Raw genomic sequence first — 20,000 nt, forward strand, 5'->3', positions numbered from 1 at the left:
AGACAGGACTTATGGCCAGGTGCAGGCAGGCAGACAGACAGACAGGACTTATGGCCAGGTGCAGACAGACAGGACTTATGGCCAGGTGCAGGCAGGCAGACAGACAGGACTTATGGCCAGGTGCAGGCAGACAGACAGGACTTATGGCCAGGTGCAGGCAGACAGACAGGACTTATGGCCAGGTGCAGGCAGACAGACAGGACTTATGGCCAGGTGCAGGCAGACAGACAGGACTTATGGCCAGGTGCAGGCAGACAGACAGGACTTATGGCCAGGTGCAGGCAGACAGACAGGACTTATGGCCAGGTGCAGGCAGACAGACAGGACTTATGGCCAGGTGCAGACAGACAGGACTTATGGCCAGGTGCAGGGAGACAGGCAGGACTTATGGCCAGGTGCAGACAGACAGACAGGACTTATGGCCAGGTGCAGACAGACAGGACTTATGGCCAGGTGCAGGCAGACAGACAGGACCTATGGCCAGAGGCAGGCAGACAGACAGACAGGACTTATGGCCAGGTCACACTACTACAATACTCTATGGCTATTGTGGTCCATCTTTCACATCACCATTTTTCCTACACAGACGGTCTAACAGCACACATACAAGATAGATGCAACAACCACTTGTCTTTGTTATATAATAATATGGCTAAGTACTAGGCTTACAAACTAAAATAAGAATAATGTGTTGGAAAAGGTTTAAATACCGGACGTTTTTTTTCTTTTCAGGGATTAGTCAGACCCACTAGACAAGACGTCTCAGAGAGGCGCATCTCTTACCTGGTCAAACGAGCGCTTGTATGATTTGATGTTGATTGATTGTCGAGCAAAATAATGAGCTATTATTCCCGTATTACTTAGCAGCTGGGGGGTACGTAGCAAAGAGAATGTCGGTACAAGCAGAGATAAAGCTAGGAGATATATCCTTTCCTTTCCTTTCGTCCTCTAGCTGGCATCTCCGTCGGCTTGTGTGTTCTCGGAGGAAAGCAGAGTAGTAAAAAAAATAATTAAAAAAACATAAATTATATATGTATTTTTTGGACGGACATCCTATTTGACCAATAGTACAAAGCACATGTGAAGCGGCCACCAATGATACTCTCGTATTCACTTGCAAGTGGGCGGGTAGTGTCCTAAACGCAGCCATAGATGACACAATCATTTGATTGGCTTGTTAGGAAACCAATAAGAAACTACTATTTTAGTAGCAGAACCCAATCAGATTGTTCAAGGCGTTGCCTGCCTATATCTGTTGTGAATGACGTAATTCTTTTTGGCGTTTATTGTTGTTGTTGTTTTTTTTAGATAAAATGAAATGGATTAATGAAATAAAAGGTGGTACGGTGTGTCAATACTGTGTGCATTTGAAATTATTATTACTCTGATTTGGGTTGCAAAGTTCATGCTTAGAATGTTACGTGACGTCACTCACGATAGACCCATATTCTTCCGGGTTACAATTCAGCGTGGCCATGTGTGTCCCGTGTGATCTCTGAAAAATGTATTTTTTGTAACATAATATAGCCCTAAACATTAATATGAGTTCCCAAAAAGGCAACTCCTCACGATCGCGCGCCCAGAAGCACAAGAACTCGGTCGCTTTCAAGAATGACAAGTACGGAGCGACTATTCAAGTGAAGGTATGAGATGTCACATAGGCACGGTAGTATTATTATAACAGCATAGCTATATAGCCTAGCTCAATAATGTTGCAGCCTGGTAACTATTAAGGAAGCTATTATGTCTCTTGTCTAGTTTCAGCAGGGTTGATTTAAATGAAGTGTTATATGAAGTCCTGTGCTGGGCATCAAAGTCTCTCGTATTATATCAGCCGTGGTTCGTGACTGATGGTGTCTCTCTGGTGATGTGATTGCAGAAAGCAAACTCAAAGCTGCACGACGGACTATGCTCACGCTGCAAGGAGGTTCTGGAGTGGAAAGTCAAGTACGGCAAATACAAATCCCTTACCCAACCTCGGAAATGGTGAGATGCACACACCATTAAAAGACCCGAACTACCCACTGTACATACTTTGTGTTTTGTCCCCCGCCCCCACCTGTGGTGTATGTCCCCACCTGTCCTACCCGCTGTACATACCTAATGTTTTGTTGTATTGTTCTTCCCATGATGGATGTATATTTATCTTGTAGATAGTACTAGTTATTTGTCTGTATTATCTTGTAGATAGTACTATTTTTTTTTTGTCTGTCTTACATGTAACGATGAATTGAGAATCAAGGACCCCAATTGAAATAAGCCAGTGGCTTTCTTGGGTTTTTATCCTGTTAGTTGACCTTGTATGTAATATGTACTTTCATGTACCTACTTCTGCAAATCTTCTAATAAAGTTTTCAATCAATCAATCTCTTTCTCTTTCTCTCTCTCTCTCTCTCTCTCTCTCTCTCTCTCTCTCTCTCTCTCTCTCTCTCTCTCTCTCTCTCTCTCATACTCACACACGCACACACTCACACTCACACTCACACACGCACACACACACACACTCACACACACACACACACACACACACACACACACACAACATGCCGAACGAATACCCTTCCAAAGGATGAGTGCAAAAGAAGCTGCTGTCAGTCACATAGCATTTTAGTACTTGCACACAGATAGTAACAACTTAATCCATCTTGTGTCATGCCCCTCTCTCTAATCTCTCTCATCCTCCTCTTCCTCCCTCAACTTGGTTTGCAATAAGACAGAGTGAAGCTTGTTTGGATTATTGTTGTGTGAAACGAAGGGGTAAAGAAGGGGGTGTGGGAAAGGGAGATGGTTATTCAAGAGGTGTGTCTGTGTGCTTCTATGCTCCTGTGTGGTTCAGTGTGAAGTGCTTTGAGAAGGCCGTGAAGGATGCATATCACGTCATTTGTAAGCCCTGCGCCCTGAAGCTGGACCTGTGTTCCAAGTGTGGGAAGAATGAGGAAATCGTCATTCCGTGAGTGCTCCCACGCCATTGTGTGTGTGTGTGTGTGTGTGTGTGTGTGTGTGTGTGTGTGTCTGTGTGTGTCTGTGTGTGTGTGTGTGTGTGTGTGTGTGTGTGTGTGTGTGTGTGTGTGTGTGTGTGTGTGTCTCTCTGAGAGAAAAGCAGTGGGTTAAGCTGTTGGAGGCGTTGCTGGGGAACAGTGGTGTCTGTTTCGTGGAGAGGGGTGGGGGGGCGCTAGAGAGGATTTAATTGTTCAGGGAGCCGCCTGTCAATTGAGGTCCAGATGGTTTTCCCTTAGTCACAAATTACATGCTTTATAAATTACCGGTACACGTTTTTATCAATGATACACTACTGTGATGTATTTTGTGATTTTTAGATTTACAGATATTGATTTACAGGACCTGATTTTCTTCACACTTAGGGCAAATGTGAAATATATATTTGTGGTCTATGTGAGTTTATAAAAATCTATTTTAAGCTGCAAAATGAGACGTCCTACAAAACCCCCAATGGTTCATAACACAATAGCGCCATCTAGTGGACATAGTAGTCATTTCAGTGTGTAGAAATCAAGGATTTAAGTTGTTTCCTGATTCTTATTTATCCCACTGCTCATAGGGTAAGGACGGCGGAAGACGTAGAGGAAGAGGAGGAAGATACCAACCAAAAGAAAAAAGGACGGAAGAAGAAGGATGTGGATGAGTTTGACAGTGACGATGATGATGATGATGATGATGACTTTGGAAGTGATGACGATGATGAATTCTTTAGCGTGGGCTCTGAGCCTAAGGAGCAGGCAGCAGCTGGTGCCAAGGCCTCTCTACCTGACGTGTCACGTGTTCATTTCCAAGACTAAAAAGATTCATTCAGGAACATCCACAACTGTCACTTTCATAGAGCTCCAGAGGCTTGTAATGCTGTCATGCTTGTGGAACTATTTTCATTTTGTTCATATCTATCCCTTGTGATTATACATAGCCTACTTTTTTAATCATCATTCCACACTGTGGATTTCTACTCTCTGAATTAACAATGCAGTACCTCACTGTTTTGAGTTAGAGTCACAAAACCAACAAACCCTGTCTTAAACTGACTGAAGTGTTTTCTAATAAAAACTGTCCTCAGGTCAGGCTCATGTGATGATGTGTTTATGGAAGGGTGTTTGTCTTAGATATGAGTGACAAGTGTTGCTGGTCAAAAGTCATTAGGGGAAATGTCAAACACAGGAGATTTGTTTATGTGATATAAATGTATGAATAATGTAGGTTCCAGTGTTGGTGCAGGATGTACAGTAGTTGACGTCAAAATCTTCGATAGTTCTATAGTTCTATGACTTACTTACTTGACTTATGCCGTTGAATCTCTTGCAGAGCAAAGGCCATCAACGACTCTTCTCCATCCATCACGGCTCTGGGCTTTCTTTTCCACCTCTCCCCAGCTGGTACCCTGCCTCTTCAACTCCGCCTCAGAGTCCCGCCTCCAGCTGTTTCTGGGCCTTCCTCTTTTCCGCTTTCCCTGTGGGTTCCATGTCAGGGCCTGTCGTGTGATGGTAGCTGCTGGTTTGCGCAGGGTGTGACCAATCCATCCCCACTTCCGTCTCCTGATCTGGCTCTCTACTGGCTCCTGGCTCCCTCTTTGCCACAGTTCCTTATTACTGATTTTATCTGGCCACCTGATTTTGAAGATGCGCCTCAGACAGATGTTGATGAAAGTCTGGATTTTCTGCAATGTTTTCTTTGTCATTCTCCATGTTTCTGAGCCATAGAGAAGGACACTTTTGACATTAGAGTTAAAGATGCGCACCTTCGTTGGAGTAACTATTTCCCTTGAGGCCCAGATGTTCTTCAGGATGATAAAGGCTGCTCTGGCTTTGCCTACCCTAGCAGTGTCATCACTGTCTGTGCCACCCTGCTTGTCAATGATGCTGCCAAGGTAGGTGAAGGAGTCGACTTCTCTGATGGGTCTGTCGTCTATGATGACGGGGGTGGTGTTCGGGGTGTTAATCCTCATCAGTTTGGTCTTTTCCTTGTTCACCCTGAGGCCTGCTGCAAGGGATGTGATTGAAAGCTGGGTGGTCTTGTCCTGCATGTGGTTATAGCTGTGTGACAGGAGTGCCAGGTCGTCAGCAAAATCGAGGTCATCAAGCTGACTATAGTTCTATAGTATAGCTATATTGGTTTTGTCTGGACATCCTTCTGTCACCGGCTCTTTAACGTGTTATGGTATCTCTCTGGTATTGGAAAGAGGAAGCATGTTGTCTTCTTTTAGCTTTATACTCCAACAGTTTAGATTTGAAATTCTTCTTCTTTTCGTGTCCACAAGAGAGTCAGTTACAAGGCTTGGCTAGATGTGGTTCAACCACAGCTGAACACATTGCTGTCCCTTCTCATTGAACTCTGCCAAGTCCGATGCTGTGCAGGGCTGCTCCAGCAGGGGGCATATCAGGAGGTGCTGCATGGTCTGTGGTTCAGTGCCACAGTCACACACTGATAGATTTGAAATCAAACATTTACATTCATGAGGCTGCTATTGGTGTCAACATGAGGACCAAAGAGACATCAATGAAAGGTACAGTCGATGGCCGTAATAAAATGAAATAGAAAGAGAAACTGTCCCATAGGTCAGGAACACTCTCCAGGAGGTAGGCATGAGTGGCTTGATGTGGCAGAATTGGGCATTTAAAGGGCATTTATAGCTGCCACAACAACTGGCTAACTTGTCTTTATTGCTGATGTTACTGCTGACTGCAGCAGCAGAATGTGTTCTGAAGTGTAACAGAAAGTAAAACTAAGTAAGTAAAATGTATTTGTATAGCACCTCTCCCAGACCAGGGGTCACAAAGTGCTTTACATATAGAGAACATAATAAAGAAGAACATAATAAAACATAATAAAAGAGCGAAAGTCATAGCAGGTTAAAATAGGCAAACAAGTGAAAATAAGAACAAGTAACAGACAACAGGTACAACAATATCAACAGGACACAGAAAGACAGGCTTTTGGGGCTATGCAAAAGCCTGTCTATACAAGACAGTCTTTAGCTGTTTTTTAAAAGCTGTTAGAATAAAATCAAAATCGGTTCTTTTGTCGGTTCTCCTCCAAGAAAGAGGAGAGATGTTCTCTTGCACAAGTGGTATATTTATTGAATATCACACGTGTAGTACAGAAATGCACTTTAACCTGAGACGGTCTCAGAATAAGGTGGTCTTCTTCAGATTACAATACATTATATACTTTCACAAGACACAGAGTTCTTCCCCTTTTGGCCACTATGATGTAAGAGCTGAATGGCCTATTAGAATGTTCTAAAACTATGAAGAGAGTGTTGTCTTGTGTTAGACGTGAGAGTTTTTTATCGGTTCTTACAACACCTGGATTCATGGTCATCAGACAGTTCCCAGACAGTAGCTTACAATGGGTCGTATGTGTTCTTAGGATACAATATTGATAATGTGCATATTCAAACATGAAAACTGATATGATATGTAACATCATGAAAAAAGCAGCTGGTGCTGGAGAATGGACAATAGGACCTTTGAAAAATATATATCCTAACAAAGCCTCGACCGAGACCGCTGATCTAAGATCCCAGGGAAGAGCATTCCAAAGCCTGCATGGGAGCCACGGTTTGGAATGCTCTATCACCCTTGGTCTTCAATCTGGCACGGGGGACAACCAACAAACCCTGGTCAGAGGACCTGAGAGACCTACTGGGGCTGTAAGGACGCAGGTGCCTGACCATGGAGGGCTCTGTAGGTGATGACCAGAACCTTGAAATTAATTCTATATTTAATGGGGAGCCAGTGTAGGGATGCTAAGATGGGAGTGATATGACATGACTTTCTGGACCTAGTCAACAGCCTTGCAGCTGCGTGTTGGACAATTTGTAGCCGGCCCAGGGTGGATCCGTCGAGGCAGGTGAACAGGGAATTGCAATAGTCCAATCGGGATGATCCAAAAGCGTGAATGATCATTTCCAACATCTTGTCTATCATCTTGGCAAGTAAGTACAAGCAACTGCCTCCAAATCCATTGCTCCATTGGATGGCACTTCATCATACAGTAAGATGCCATAGCATGTAAGGGGATTTGCAGGGACACAAAAGCAGAAGGTTATTGACTGGCTGTGTCAATATTCAGATTTAAATCCAATTGAACATGGATTTCATTTCCTGATCTTCTTCTTTCGTGCAACATCAGAGGTCCAACTCGGTGTCGTGTAGCCATGCCCGCATCTCTGGTTCTAAGTCGAAGAGGCCGGCTTCCGAGGGTGGTCTAGGGCAGTCTGCAGATGGTGATTATATGGTCGGCGGTCTGCTCAGGGTCACCGCACTCTTTCATCAGCATTTTCCTGATGATAAGATTTTAGGCAAAAAGACCTAAAAACAAACAACAACTGAAGATGGCTTCAGTACAGGCCTGGTAAAGCATCACCAGAAAGCTCACCCCACCACACTCAGCGTCTGGGGTCAATGGGTCGCAGAGTTCAGGCAGATATTACATGCTGACCAAGTCTTCCAAATACACAAGGACTTTATTTGGACATTATATTATTTTCCCCCCTGAAATAGGGGAAGTATGGTTAAAAAAAATTGTGTACTTTCGAAATGGTGAACCCAATCAGGAAAGAAAACCCATTGAAATAAACTTGAAATTCTCTATTGTTGGGAGCATAGATAAAATAAGACAACATGCTTCCTCTTTTCATAAGTATGGAGGGCACTGTACGTGATATCACTGATAATTTAAGAAATGTTGAAATATTCCACTTCTCTGTTTGTTAGGTTGTCTGACGTGAATGCCAGATTAATTGATGCTCTTATTTAGGGCTGTTGGTGCTCACATGGGTTGGTTCTGCTTATTCAAACACACATGACCACTGCCGGACTCACAGGGGGGGCGACGTGCCCCCACGGTTGAAAAACGTGCCCTTTTGAGTGGCAAAAACGAGAGGATGTGCCCTACTGGTGCCCCTCCAATGGTCTAAACTTCACCATGTGCCCCCACCGTTGAAAAAAACGTTGCACTAAAGTGCCCTTTTGAATGGCAAAAATTAGAGGATGTGCCCTATTGGCTGCCCCTCCAATGGTCTAAACTTGACCATGTGCCCCCATAGTTGAAAACATTGCGTGATCTACTGGGATTTTCTCTAGCATTCTAGAAATCTCTAGTATTTACAGAGAATGGTCAGAAAAATACAAAAATATCCAGTGAGCGGCAGTTCTCTGGGCGAAAATGGTGGTGGTGGTGTAATAGTGTGTGTGGGGGATATTTTCTTGCCACAAATCTGCAGCAATTGTGTAATGCTAGAATGTCAATATGGACCAAAATCTCTGAGGAATGTTTCCAGCACCTTGTTGAATCTATGCCACGAAGAATTAAGGCAGTTCTGAAGGCAAAAGAGGGGGTCCAACCCGGTAATAGCAAGGTGTACCGGTGCAAGTGGCTGGTGAGTGTATGTTAGTGCAAATAACTAATTTGACTACTATTGATTTGATAAAGATGCAGTGGTGTAGTCTACGTGATACGCAGGACTACGCCGTATACCCACTAGGAAAGGACAAGGATTTGCGTATACCCACTTAAAAATGCGCGAGGATACGTAACGGCGTTTTGTGACAGAACTTTCACACTTTTTATTCATATTCATAAATTCACCCCGTCTGTGTTACGAAGCACTTACTTTCGCATAACCAGTCGTTCAGAATGCTCTCAGTATTTCCCCTACAGAGCCTTGGGGCGGGCGGGTCAGACCTCCACACACAGCTTCGTGCTGCGCTGGAGAATGTTTTCGTTTTGTTTTGTTTTTGTTTTTGCGCGAGTGTGCGCGTGCGACGCGAGAGAGTTTTTGCAGGGTGAAAGCTCTGCAGAAGAAAGTAAGCAAGTTGAAATGTTAGCAAATATAATTACTGTGTTCTGACAGAGAAAGTTAGTTCAAATTAGTCGTTATTATTGTGACTAGAAAACGTCTGATTATAGTTTCATGGTGTGAATAATAGTGTCAAAGAACTAGCAAGCTAGCTAGCTCAGAGGTGATGAGATGAGCTAGTCTGCTGCACACATGCCAGCTAAAGAGCTAACTGGAGGCACTTTATTATTTTACTTAAAGTAGATATACAATCTACAATACCATAATGGTATATTTACAGTACATGGACAGTGGATTGAAGCATTGGAACAAACCCTCACTCATTGAAAATGTCTGTTTTTTGTAGTTGGACATACGATTTTCTTACAGGTGAGAGAGTAAGTAAAGACAGTATCTGACTGCATTGCCCACAGCAACCCAATATTCAATTAGAATGATATGATTTTATATGAATTCAATGTATACCTCTTATTAGATTATAAATACTCTGGTTGTTATATTTGCCTTTTGGTTGACAGCAAAAGAGGGAGAGAGGAGGATAGAGAGGGAGAGAAGGAGAGAGAGCAGGATGGTGTCGGCACACCACAGAGAGAGAGAGCAAGAACCAGGTGAGAAAGTGGACAGGTAGTCAAGACCACATAAGTAGCCTTGAGAACCGATGGTTCTCGAGCCTAACGGCCCATAGGGAAGGAGCCTATCTCCTGTTTCTGTAGCGTGAGGCAGCTTGATGTACAAGTACAGTCCATGCCACCCCCCCCCAAGGCAGCAAACACTGGTGTAGATGCATACTGTATGCATAAGTGAGTGTGGTGGTGCTTATGGGGTGTCGCTACGGGACAGGTGTCGCTCTGACTGGGAGGGCAAAATCACAGTATACCCACTAGAAAAAAATAGACTACACCACTGTAAAGATGTATAAATTATATAAAAAGCCTTAATGTTGAGGCCTGGTATAAGTGTTCTCCAGTGCCTTTTGTCCGCTATAAGGTGGTGGTAAGTTGTGGTGTGGCAGCAAAAAAAAGCGCCTATTTGTCCAGCGCGCTGCCCGCGCATTTCATTACCCACCTGGGCTAAGCCCCGGATCTCCTACAATCCTAAATCCGCCCCTGGCCTAGACTACATAATGTTCATCTAAATCAAGGATGAGGACTATTTCACCATACAGTACATGACGCATCATAGCTTTTTGCTCACTGATGGGGTCCCATGTTGTGCAGTATGTGCCCTTTTTTTCTTTTCTCCCCTGCCCTTCAAAGTCCGCCACTGTCTGCACATGACCGATAGCAGCCTGTTTAACTCTTAACTTTCGACTGGGGGATCTGCTATCCTCGGGTCACTGAACCAGACTGACCTATGAACATTGTAAAAGGTGGAAAGGGTAGCCTATTGAGAACATCATGTTCACTGGTTGATAATTATCATAATGCACATTTGGCGCCGGCTACACTACAGCCAGTTCGCAATATCATGGAACCATCAAGTGCCGCTAAAGACCGATCTAGAGGGCTGTGTATGGAGCAGTCTTCTCCAAGAATATTGTGACGTTAGAATTATAAGGTTCTATCTCCATTTTTGTCAAAATTGAGTTTTTTACATAATCTGATCCATCATGTGTGGTGTTATTTTAAAAATGTTGACATTTTTTAGTTAGTAATTCATAAAATACAAAGGTTCCATCTCACAGAACATAATGGAATGTAAAAACTTTGACGCTCAATATCTCTGAACTGCCCTAAACGGAGATAGAACCTTATCATTCTAACGTCACGAAATGTAGCGATCCTACCGGGGGAATGAGGCAATGTTTTCTCCAGCTCTAGTCGCCTAGACCAGTGGTTCCCAACCTTTTTTGTCTTGTGTACCCCTTGAGCTGTTTTGCCATGCCAGAAGTACCCCCTCACTCATGCGTGTTGATTATTTCCAAAAATGTTCAATTAAACACTAACTTGCAAATATAACATTTATTATACAACAGTTAGTTCCGACCAAGTCATTTGATTGGACAAGAGGCATTCCATGAGTGCCGATATACAGTATAACAGCACTGGGACTTTTAACTATATGTATCTGTATCTGTCCACCGCACATGTGTTCTATTACAGTTTTTTCCAATTGCTAACACAATAAAATGACATGCATAGCACAATTATTTAAACTGACACACAAAGAGCAAAACCTCTTCTCGAGTCTCCAAAACTCTAAACACATTTTCTGCTTTACACACATTTTGCTATTCAAAATGGCACTTTTTAAATGCACTAAACACGGTTCTCTGCCTAAGACACAACAATCTGACATAAAGTCACATGTTTGCCATTTCAAAACACTGCCATTCAAAATTAGACTACATGAGCTAATTGGCCAATACATGTGCCACCTGGCCACCTCAATGTTTAATTCATTCATCACACACACACACACACACACTGCCTCGAGACAGCCAGCGAACGTCTGTGTGAAGCAGTAGCTGCTCATGCTCTGACCCGCTGCCATGACAAAGAGTTTGAAACAGTCTGTGGTTCATTGGCCGGGACTGAATGAAGTTAATCACCTTAACTGCGTCGTCCATAACTGCACTTAACTCGGGGCTCATCCTTTTGCTGGCGAGTGCCTCCCGGTGAATAATACAGTGTATCCACTTAATTTGGGGGTTCACCTTCATCACACGCCCAAGCAGCCCACGCACCTTACCCGTCATTGCTGCCGCTCCATCGGTACAGATGTGACTGCAGGATTTCCACTCCAGATCGTTGTCTTTGAAGAAGCTGTCAATAATCAGAAATATTTCCTCGCCAGTTGTCTTTTCTGGCAGCGTCTTGCAAAACAAGATATGCTCATTTATGTCCGACTCTACTTTATAACGCACAAAGCAGCTGAGCCTCCTCACTAACGTCGGTCATTTCATCTAATTGCAAAGCGAACTGACCTGCTTGCTTCATTTGATCCACCACTTGTCAGACAATATTTATGGACATATCATCAATCCGACGGGAGACGGTATTGTTTGATAATGGTACCAACTTGAGCGCGTCAGCTGCTTTCTTGTCCAGCATAGTTTTAGCCAAAATCATAGCGGCAGGCAAAATCAGATCTTCGGCGATTGAATGTTTTTTTTTTTACTTAGCCACCAGTAATGAAACAGCATAGGACGCCTCCAGTGCTTTGCTTGACACACTCGCCGCTTTCTTCAGTGTAGCCTGACTTGACTTGAACTCTGACAGTTTTCGCTTGAAAAAGTCGTCAGTTTTACCAACAGTTGCTAGGTGTTTGGTGCTCTGGTGTCGTTGTAAATGGGATGGCTTCATTGAATTATTAGCCAGGACTTCGCCGCAGAAAAAGCACTGTGGCTGTGGTGGATCAGCCGATGTACATGTAAATCCCCACAAAACATATGTTTCCAAATAATAGCGGGGTCCTTTTTTTTTTTTTTTCTCTGATCTAACCGTCTGATCTGCCTCTGATCTGACCGTTACTGTAGCTGGTCGTCTTTGCGGTATACTGACAGGCCTAGCTGACTTGCGTGCGAAAATGATCGTGAACATGATTTAAATGTGACGTGACTACCACTTGTGTTACAGTCCTCACCTGTCGGGGAGGAACTTAAGTTGCAGCGTACCATTTTAACAACAGGTTTATGAAATTACTTGTATATTTATTTATTTTTTTGGAAGGGGAAATAAATTATAATTCCAAATCTTTCCACGTACCCCCTGCAATACCCTCACGTACCCCTAGGGGTCCGCGTACCCCCGGTTGGGAACCACTGGCCTAGACTACTCTGCTGTGAGGATAACTGCATCTATCTTCCCTTTTCTGTGATGACGACAGTTATCTAGAATTGGGGGAAGACTATATGGAAAATATGATGAAATAGGCTTGCCTGTTAAAAAACATATGTTTTACTGGACATGACGCACACACTAGAACTAGATAACCATATAACCCTAACCACAGCTCCAGCCCAACATAGGCTTAGGATATTAATAATAATTGTGTAGGCCTAATTATAACAGCAATAGATAACACCAATACATTTATTTTCTCAATGTAACATTATGGATTCCTTGCAATAATAGGCCTACTTGCGATAACATTGGCCTTGTCAATAAGATACGGCTGTAATATAGTTAGTTGCCTCCAGTGTTGACAAGTGTCCACTGTCGACTACAGAGTAATATATATTATTATTAATTTTTTTGGACTACTATAAGTAGGATGCCATTTGTGGTTTTGTAAGTTTGGTTGGCCTTGGTTTTGAATTCGTTAATCAAATGTGCTCTTGTGGTGTGTGTAGGTCTATTATGAGATTGAACGAGTTGTGAGCTTAGAATGATAAGGTTCTATCTCCGTTTAGGGCAGTTCAGAGATATTGAGCGTCAACGTTTTTACATTCCATTATGTTTTGTGAGATGGAACCTTTGTATTTGATGAATTACTAACTCAAAAATGTCAACATTTTAAAAATAACACCACACAGGCATTAAACAAAACCTAATGGATCAGATTATGTAAAAAACTCAATTCTGACAAAAATGGAGATAGAACCTTATCATTCTAACGTCACGGAGTGTTGCCTTTCGCTTTCTCTCTCTCCCTCATCTAAAGTAAAACTGCGCGTAACGATGATGGAACAGCGACAGAGACGCTCCTTCCAGCCCAGCCTATGTTCGGGCGCACGCTCGTTGGCCAGACGCCAATGTACAGGTGAAGTCGCGCGCTCTCTGTGGTGATAAATGCGCACTGAAAACGCCCACCATCCTTGAGTATAAAACCGGTGGACTATAGACTTTGTTTTTATTACCACACTGCATCGAACACTCTTGCATGCTCTGACTTATCTAGTAGCAGGGATGACTAGCTCAAACGGAACCACCGGGGTTATTTCTCACGTCTACAGGGGAACATTTGTGCACTCGACCCAAGACGCAGCCGTACACATTCTGGAAGATGCACTTCTGGCTGTGGACACAGAGGGGAAGGTTTGTAATGACACTGATATTATTAGCAAAAATAATCAATGCATTTTAAAAATGTATAATTTGAGAAGCAAAGGAAGATCTTAGACATGTTTAAATTGGTTATAGCCACTTACCAGCAGGCTATGTTTATTAGTTACGTAAATCTGTGCTGATGATAATATGATTTATAAATGAATTAATATTTTGATTTAGCTTATTGTCGCAATGCTTTTCATTCGAATTGTAGAAATTAAAAAAAAAGTTGTGAGAATTTTACATTTGGATTCCCAATTGAAGTACGAAAACTATTTTAGATCATAGGCTATATTATGTGCCATTCTCATGACCATTTGCCATTCGTGTTTTCGTACCGACGCTAATTTTGTTAACATGTAGAATAACCAGTTTCCAATAATTATAGGGTTATTGACTTAACGGCTATCATCTTCTTTGGATGTTTATCTGCATTTATAACGCAGTAATGTTCAAAGACCAGTCCAATATGGTGATAATAATAATAATTCAAGAACATTTAATAAACCTTTTTGTAAAACGTATAGTGTTAAAGTGTTACGTCAACTCTTTTAGCCTATTTTATTGCGTAAAGCTAGACCAAGCTGAGGCATGCAAGGGTTAAGAACAGCAGGTGTCTTATGACATACTAATACCCCTTGTCAAAAGGGCTCGCGTCATACACACACACACACACACACACACACACACACACACACACACACACTCTTATTGTCTCTCACGTCATCTCACTTTCTCTCAGGCTGCACATTAACTCCAGTGTAGACAGGGTGAGGGGTGGGGATCAACTTTGGAGCCATGTTGTTTGTCTTGTACAGTAAAGAGTTTATCATGAACCACACAGCTTACTACATTTTTGTCACACACACACACACACACACACACACACACTTATTGTCTCTCTCTTTTTAACGGCTCCATGTCTCTCTCTGATTTTCATATGACAGATTGCTTTCATCGGGAGAGGAGAGGAAGTGGACAGACAGTGTCAGAAGTGGGGGTTCGAGACGTCTGCTGTGACACAGCTTGGACAGCAGTCAGTAAAGCATCCTGCCCGTGACATAGTAGCACTGTCTATTATGACACAAATGATTTAAAATATTGATTTCCCTCCCAGTAATGACCCTAACGTCCATGTATTCTGTTGTTGTTGTTGTTGTTGTTGTTGTCTGTTGTAGTGAGTTCTTCATGCCAGGGATGGTGGACACCCACATCCATGCCTCCCAGTACAGCTACGCGGGCACAGCCCTGGACCTGCCCCTGCTGCAGTGGCTCAATGCCTACACCTTCCCGGTAGAGGCCCGCTACGAGGACCTGGAGTTCGCCCGCAAGGTCTACACACAAGTCGTGGTGAGCTGACTAGCACTTCACTAGCACTGTGGCTGCTATACTAGCACCTGTTTTCATAGGTGTTTTTTTCTCTCTCCATGAGTGGGGTAGCTCCACTGTTTCCGTATTGTTTTATTAGTGTATTGGATATAGATATTGGAGAAAGACAGGAAAGGAAGGAGAAGAGGGTATGTCAGTGGGGTCAGTGGCCGGGTTCGAACCCATGCTGACATGGACATAGTATGTATGCTGTTACAACTCCCAGATCTCACTCGTCTACGGGTAGCGGAGCCGAAACAAAAAAGGCTCATATACACATGTAGGGAACTATTAACAAGTCACAAACCAACAGCACTGATTGCCCGAAACGCCCGATGAATCCAGGAACATCACTGAAGATGTGTCCAGAGGCATCAGTAGATGTACAGTATGTACACAGTGAGGTTACAATACACACGCCACAGGACAACAGGTAGACTATGAGGGTTAGTGAGGGTTAGTGCCATACTAGTGCCATACTAGTCTAGTGTATACAACCTATGCAAATAACTGCAGGGACATCTGCTCCTTTGCCTAATGAATTAACGGAGGTAGATCCTAGTACTAGGAAATGTACACCCATGCATATGTGGCTATGGATATGTGTGTGACAAACAAAAGACACTGCGTTCAATATAAGGCAAACAAAGGACATAGGATGATGTAACAGTAACAAAAACACTACACTAAGGATACACATGTGGACATAACCTGTGGCCACACCACTGGACCAACTCAGGCCACACAGAAGTTCTCTATTGTGATTGTTTTATTTATTTAACCTTTATTTAACCAGGAAAAGTCAAGCATTGAGAATAAAGATCTCTTTTTCAAGAGCGACCTGGCCATGATAGGCAGCAGCACAATGAACAAGGTTGCAGTCATAAGAACATATAACAATTTACAATAAAGATAGAGAATAAATGACAGAATCATGAAAATATCAGTGTATCAGAGTGGTACATAATGAGCAATGGGAGGATGTTTGGAATGAATCATGCTGACGTCATTTCTCTGTGTTCCAGAGAAGAACCCTGAGAAACGGAACCACTACCGCCTGTTACTTTGCTACCATACATACAGATGCCTCCCTCCTGCTGGGCCAAATCGCAAGTGAGAAAAGACACACACACACACACACACACACACACACACACACATTCTTTGAAATCAGTGTCATTGAACTCTGACCTTTTACCTGTTCCTCTATGGCCTCCACTCCGATATCTCAGGGGTTTGGGGAGTCGATCACAAGGTTTGCCTGTGTGCATTACCTAATAATGGGGATGAGAAAAACAGAGAGTGTGGAAAACACATTTCTGACAGTTTAATAATTAATAAAAAACTGTCCAGAAAATGCACAAGCACAAACTCTCCCCTTCCAATTTTGCTGCAAGGATTAATAAGTATAATCTAGTAAAGACACACACACACACACACACACACACACACGCGCGCACACACACACACACACACACACACACACACACACACACACATTCTGCACCACTACCACCTCTCCTCCACTGCCGTTCAGAGAGTTCATTTCAGAGAGTCCAGAGGTTGTGTTTGGAAGAGGAGAGCAATCCTGCAGAGACATTTTTAAAGCCGGCTATACCACGCAGTCATGGGGAGAACTGTAGTTGCTGCCGCTACAATGTAGTTGGCTGCGACAGTCCCGTCTATCATTTGGCGAGTTATAGTTAGCTGTATCAAGTTATATATTTTTATATAGGCTTATATAAAATATAGAGTTGTGAATCACCTCAGACAGGACATAATAATATGGATGATATGCCACGTAGCTGACGCTTTTATCCAAAGCGTCTTACATTGCAGTGAGTGCATACTGTACATTTTTCAGTGCTTCATGGCCCAGCTCTTCTGATTACTGAACGACTGATTTAGCTGATTAGGCTTAATTAGCCTATTTTTGTGTGAGAGAAAAAATGACAATGGTCACTGATTATCTAGTCTACAAGTACATTCCTCATTCCATTCTATTCCATGTACAGTATATATTACACCAGAGTCTGCCTCTCCTTTTCTTTTTCAAATGAGTTTTACGGCATTTCTGCTTTATTGGGAGAGAGACAGTAATGATTGACAGGAAGGATGGGTGAGAGAGAGGAGGGATGACACGCAGGATAGGACAATGGCCGGAATGAAACCAAGGACCCTGCAATTAGATGTCATGTGCCTTTGTGAGCTATGCCACCCAGACGCACCAGAGTTTTCCTCTCTTTACGGCCACAGCCCATTCATTCCCACTTTCACTCTCACCTTTAGTGATGATTAACTGATGATCACCTTTAGTGATGATTAACTGATGATCACCTTTACTGATGATTAACTGATGATCACCTTTACTGATGATTAACGGATGATCACCTTTAGTGATGATTAACTAAGACAGTTATATCTTAACTGTGCATATCATATTGATATTCATTGCGCGTATATTGACTTTTATATTCAATTTCTTATACTCACTGTAATACTGTATAAGGTACTGTCATACCTTGCACTGTCTATGTAATAATTTATATTGCACTATGCACTATTTGTACTCTGGTTAGATGCCTAACTACATTTCATTGTCTTAGAACGTGTACTCTGTCAGTGAGAATACAATTGAATCTAATCTAAACCTAATCTAATTGCTGACACCATTCCTTCCCTTCTTTCCATTGCAGATGATTTTGGACAGCGCGCCCTGGTGGGCAAGGTGTGTATGGACACGAACAACGCTGTGAAATATTACAAGGAGACACCCGAGGAGTCTCAGGAGGAAACCAAGAGGTAGGTGGTAGTATACGAGGGAGGAAGGGAGAGGCTGTGAGACTGTTCACATTCTCTAACAATGCATTCTACCTCCCCTCCATCCTTGAAGAAGTCACCACTGACACCTGACATGGCTTGAATAGTGAGGGCAATGCCGTGGATAGTTTGCTTTGACCAATCCAATCCTCTAGGATTAGGATTGGTTCTGTAAGACTAGGGATTTACATCAAGGAGAGGACAAAGGAAGGATGCTTTCTCAAAGTACTCGAACACGGCCTGTGATGAGATAAAGGCTATCACAACATCAGCACGACATTGTACTCTAAGCTATGCACTGTGTTGGGGCAGGTCGTAAAAGCCTACATTGTTTGTGCGGTGTGCATTGCACTTAGAACACTTGGAGACCATGAGAATGTCTCATGCAGTGAGAGGGGCACCACGTGCAGCTATTCTAGATGTCATGTTTACATTTACATTGAAATGTTTTGCCTTAGCGGGCCCATTTACCTAAAGCGGCTTACAACAAAAAACATTTGACCAAGTGTGTGAATCAACTATCCTCCAGTCATAGCAGGAAAACGTAATCTATGCTCAGGTCTGGGGCCTGGCCTGGGGGAACAGAAATCATCATTACAGTGTTCTGGCGGGGAGTTTTTAAGATTCTCTCTGTGCCCTCCAGGTTCATTGGGGAACTCTTGAAAAAGGAGGTAAGACTTATGTCACACATGACATCATCACACATTCTTGTTTTGTACCTTGGAGAGCTTAACTAAATGTTTAACACCGGGGACAGAATAAACATCTTAACCATTATCCATTAACATCGAGACTATTCTAAGGGGGTAGCGCTCAGTCACACGCATTTATTGCATGACTAAAATCCCAAACATCATTGAAGGCCTAGGCCTTACAGTTGTATTCAGATGGTTTCTCACTGGTGGTCTGATCTCTGATTGGACAGTACCCTCTGGTGAGACCAGTGGTGACCCCTCGCTTCGCTCTTTCCTGCTCTGCCGCCCTAATGGGTCACCTGGGAGAGATCGCCCAGAACAACAACCTGCACATCCAGGTGAGCGCACCTGCCCTGCCTGTCACCACAGCAACACACTCAAGGGCATCATCCCACGGGAGTATTGTTGCTATAGAGACCATATTATAGGCTATACTAGGATCCGGGCGATGCAAGATAAACATCGGCTCATACTTTTACCCTCTTGGGAAGACTGAACGATAGAGATAGACATGGCTTTGTAACATTGGTTTCTTAGCTACTGTAAGACACAAGGCTTAAATCATAGGTGTGAATCCCAAAGCTTCACTAACATCTTTGGCTCCGTAGCCTATAAGGGGACTTGAGATTATTGTGGTGCTACGGTACGTAGCTTTCAGGAAACCCACCCTGCCCTGGACATGGTAACAGTTGAGTGGTCTCGTGTTTGATCCCCAGAGTCACATCAGCGAGACCAAGGAGGAGGTGGAGCTGGTCAAGGAGCTGTTTCCAGAGTGTGACTCCTACACACATGTCTACCTCAAACACAACCTGCTCACAGACAAGGTCAGTCAGTCTAGTCTAGACACACGATGATGGTGGTGGTTCTGGTGGTGGTGATGATGATGATGATGATGATGATGGTTCACAGACTGTGATGGCTCACGGCTGCTACCTGACTGATGAGGAGTTGAAGCTGTTCAGAGAGACTGGGGCGTCAGTGTCGCACTGTCCCAACTCTAACATCTCGTAAGTGTGTATGTGGGTGTGGGTGTGGGTGTGTGTGTGGGTGTGTGTGTGTGACTGTGTGTGTGTGTGTGTGTCTCTGTCTGTCTCTGTCTGTCTCTGTCTGTCTCTGTCTGTCTCTGTCTCTGTCTGTCTCTGTCTGTCTCTGTCTGTCTCTGTCTGTCTCTGTCTGTCTCTGTCTCTGTGTCTGTCTGTCTGTCTGTCTGTCTGTCTGTCTGGAAGATTAGAGAACTCAACCTATATGTCAGGTTATTGCTTGTCCTCTTTACTCCTGAGATACAATGAGAGATTATATTTATAGATTAGATTATAC

General features: G+C 43.3%; 2 protein-coding genes across 3 annotated transcripts in view; both read left to right on the top strand.

The window, feature by feature from the left end:
- Positions 1-1,461: 1,461 nt before the first annotated feature.
- On the top strand, positions 1,462-4,064 carry cUnh9orf85 (chromosome Un C9orf85 homolog). Its single transcript, XM_080530620.1, has 4 exons — positions 1,462-1,643; positions 1,880-1,986; positions 2,837-2,950; positions 3,560-4,064. Exons 1-4 carry the CDS (start codon positions 1,542-1,544, stop codon positions 3,795-3,797), a joined length of 561 nt encoding a protein of 186 aa, XP_080386746.1. The 5' UTR covers positions 1,462-1,541; the 3' UTR covers positions 3,798-4,064.
- A 9,562-nt stretch (positions 4,065-13,626) lies between these two features.
- The window catches only part of gda (guanine deaminase), a 9,700-nt gene continuing 3,326 nt past the window's right edge, over positions 13,627-20,000 (top strand). For both annotated transcript variants that reach the window (XR_013937432.1, XM_080530573.1), the window contains exons 1-9: positions 13,627-13,788; positions 14,748-14,836; positions 14,979-15,150; positions 16,194-16,281; positions 17,865-17,970; positions 18,632-18,659; positions 18,914-19,021; positions 19,400-19,507; positions 19,593-19,690. Coding sequence is in view for 1 of the 2 variants with exons in the window: in XM_080530573.1 (XP_080386699.1) it covers positions 13,660-13,788; positions 14,748-14,836; positions 14,979-15,150; positions 16,194-16,281; positions 17,865-17,970; positions 18,632-18,659; positions 18,914-19,021; positions 19,400-19,507; positions 19,593-19,690 (926 nt within the window). In the remaining variant the exon portion in view is untranslated. The remainder of the gene's footprint in view (positions 13,789-14,747; positions 14,837-14,978; positions 15,151-16,193; positions 16,282-17,864; positions 17,971-18,631; positions 18,660-18,913; positions 19,022-19,399; positions 19,508-19,592; positions 19,691-20,000) is intronic.

This window comes from Nansenia antarctica, assembly GCF_963989245.1.
Source record: "Nansenia antarctica genome assembly, chromosome: 5".
Classification (NCBI taxonomy): Eukaryota; Metazoa; Chordata; class Actinopteri; order Argentiniformes; family Microstomatidae; genus Nansenia; species Nansenia antarctica.